The sequence below is a fragment of the Gavialis gangeticus genome, unplaced genomic scaffold, assembly GCF_001723915.1.
Source record: "Gavialis gangeticus isolate Ggan-Ray unplaced genomic scaffold, GavGan_comp1, whole genome shotgun sequence".
Taxonomy (NCBI): domain Eukaryota; kingdom Metazoa; phylum Chordata; order Crocodylia; family Gavialidae; genus Gavialis; species Gavialis gangeticus.
Window position 1 is genome coordinate 105,793,883 of NW_017729031.1, and position 3,215 is coordinate 105,797,097.

The following is a 3,215-nucleotide window of genomic DNA, read 5'->3' on the forward strand; positions in this document are numbered from 1 at the left end:
GGGGGGGGGGGGGGGGGTCAGTATTTATTTCTGGATTTTTCTTAATTGGGTTTTTACATTAGAGATGGGAATCTCCATGGCTAGAGTCTACAAAGTGAGGGAGAAATAGGTTTTGGATTATATATCCCAGATACCCAGAAAGTAAAACATGATTATATTAGAGGAGAAATTACATTTATTCAAATTGTTAAATAAATGTTAACACAATCGTTCAAAGATTCAACAAATATTCCTCTTCAATTAGGGTCCCCAGCTATACGAGTCACTGAGGAGGTCTCCCAACATAAGAAAAAATACACATGCTGGATACCGCTAAAGAAAGATGTTACATGAGGAGAATTTTAAGCTTTCTTCTTACAAAAGAAGGAAGCATAATGTGGCACAAATTCAAATTTCTGGCGTTCATACATCACCTTTAAAGGCCCTGCCAACCTTTTATCTTGACCATTTTCCACACAGTAACACTGCTCTTTAGGTGGGGAGATGCACAACTTTCAGAAGAGAATACCCAAACACTTATTTTTACAATCTGAAAAGAATTTGCTGAGGAAAGTGGTAAATTTTCCCAGGCAGCCTATAGGAAGAATTTGAGTCTCAAGCTGGTTCCTTAGTAGGTTTTCAAATGCTCAGTGTAAAGAAAATCCCTATTCACCATATTTCCTGCATTCTGTACAGATTGTAAATGAATCCTTTATTTTTAATGACACTATAATATTTTCCTTTATACTCCCCATGCATCCTTTGCTTTTTGACTAAAGATGCCTATGTATTTTTTCTGCATTAGTCCTGTTGACTTAAAATCATACATTCAAGTTTCCCCTCCAGAGTGCATTACTTCATGCTTATTGATACTGAATTTACCCTGCCATTGAGTTATCCTTTCCTAAGCGAGATGCAGAAGCATGTTAATTGAGGAGTTCAAATCTGCACAGGGTTAAAATGTTGCACCTATACGTGAATTACTGTTTTACTTCAGAGGATAAAAGGGTTCGTTCATGTATATGAACAGGCAGAATTTCACCTTAGAGTGGTTTCCCATGTATCAGTATTTTTCCTTAATATTCACAGTTAAACTTACAATCAAACTTTCAAATAATTACTTTAGCTCAGTCTCAAAAACATCAGCAACCATCAACTGTGAGTAAAACGTTTAAAGCCCAGGTTGGATGCATATTTTTAATAAATTCATAATGTAAAAACAAATCCCTAGCCATACATATCACAAGATGATCAAAAATGCTGGCTTTGCTACTGTTTCTTTATCAGACATACCCAAGTTAGAAATAGCAAGAATGTTCTTAACGGGTGGAAACGGAGGTCAATTAGCAAAATGGACTGAGTAGGCTTATATACAGTACCTGCCCATTGCCTGCCTAGCTCAAATCAGTGCTCACTCCTTCAATAATCCTTCACGCCCATCAGCACAAAGAAATATCAACCTGCTGAAGTTTTACTAATTAAACAAAAGAAAATGCTACACTTCAACTTTCACATTTAAGGGACAAGTTTAGATAATGTGATATTCTAGGGTCATACATACATTTTCATACCAAAGCTTTTGACCTTCAAAGGTCCATTCTTCAAAGAAATCCTCTTAAATTACTACACAGACACTGTATATATCTTTCTATAATATGGATGCAGTCAAAGGTCATGCTAATGCAGGCAAATGATGCCTATTAATCAATTCAGTTCACTAGTTCCCTAAAGATCTTTTAAAAAAAGAGAAGTGAAATGAACGCGGACTATCCACAATGGAGAAACTGATAAAAATGTGGCTGATTCACAGAGTGACTGGCTTGAACACTGCAGGGAAAAAAAAGGCACTTAAAACTATTAAAACTACTCATGTGAAAAGTTGTGTGCAAACTATCCTAATCTTACTGATTGTTTTCACAAGAAAAATTATTGTTTGTGCTTGTGACTAAGATACATGGCTGACTAAAGAATCATGCTGAAAAGATCAGGTATTCTAAACTGGTTTTTGAATAGAAGGACAGATATTGCAGTGCCACAAGTCTTCCAAAGCTGCTGAAGAGCATACACAAGGGAGGAATATGCATTAGTACTTAATAAAAGCTGAATAACCCTTCAAAGAGCTCCTCCATTCTCAGCTGATACAATGACCAAAAGCCAACGGAGGCCAGAGCCATATCAACTACTCTTCCGAATATATAGAAAACTCTTCTTTCTATTCCTCTCCAACCTTAGCTTCAAAAAAAATGAAAAAGGATTCAACTGCTTGAAATAAAGAAAACGATGCTTCCAAATCATTAGATATTTCACTCACTATAGAAAAAAGTAAATCTTTCATGTTCCGTATTCACACACCTCGCAGCTTCCTCACCAGCCTTCTGTTTTATCACCCTGTGATCCCAGGTAACAATGGAAAATTTCCACTTCGGTTTCAAACACCCAGGAGAAAAGGCAGGGTGGACTAGCAGGCATCCCTAAAAATGCACCCGCCCTCGTAGATGTAATGCCTCTCAAATCACCCAGGCTGTTAAAATTAAAAATGGCTGTGCCCAAAGATCCCACCAGCAAGCACACACAGCTCTGCTGGCTATAGGAACACATCATAAGGAAAAAGAAAAAGAAAAAGCCTATGTCGCACATCACCAAGGGCGAGGCTTTCAGAATAAAAAGCCTGCATTTCCTCCCCCACCCCCCCATGACAAGAAAAAGCCATTCAGCCAACAACAGACAAGGTATAATACAGCCCAACTGAGGGGTGGGTCCAGGTAGACAATGAAGCCTGTTTTCTCTGCCAAGGGGGTCTGCAGCTGAGCATTTGAGGGTGTGGGAGCATGTGGTGCCGACAGGGGGATGCTGTAGCAGGGCCCCCTGCCTCACTGAACCCCTGGGGGATCCCACGCCCTTCCCCATCTCAAAATTTCTAGCTGCCCGCGCCCAGGGGCTACTTACCAGCCGCAGTGCCGAGCAGCGCCGTGGCACTGGAGAGCCAGAGCAGCAGCATGAGGCGCCGCAGTGAGGCCGGCATCCCGGGGGCAGAGGCAGGAGCCAGCGCAGGAAGACGAAAACGCGTATCGATGCAGCTGGCGAAGGGTCCCCTCCCCGTCTCCGGGTAGCGCTGGGGCGCTTCACGCGCCCGGCTGGCAGGGCAAATGGCAGCCACCAGGAGCCGCCTGCCTTACTGCTCCCACCCGCATGGCTGCGGCGCCGGCTTCTCCCGCAGCCCCGAGCCTCAGCCTGTC

The 3,215-nt window shown here is 42.1% G+C and overlaps 1 protein-coding gene across 1 annotated transcript in view; it reads right to left on the minus strand.

Annotated features, from left to right (window-relative positions):
- BMPR2 (bone morphogenetic protein receptor type 2) overlaps positions 1–3,209 on the minus strand; it is a 291,892-nt gene extending 288,683 nt beyond the window's left edge. Inside the window, exon 1 of the mRNA XM_019523499.1 lies at positions 2,926–3,209. Within this exon, the coding sequence (XP_019379044.1) occupies positions 2,926–3,001 (76 nt within the window). The 5' untranslated portion in view covers positions 3,002–3,209. The remainder of the gene's footprint in view (positions 1–2,925) is intronic.
- Between the last annotated feature and the right edge of the window lie 6 nt (positions 3,210–3,215).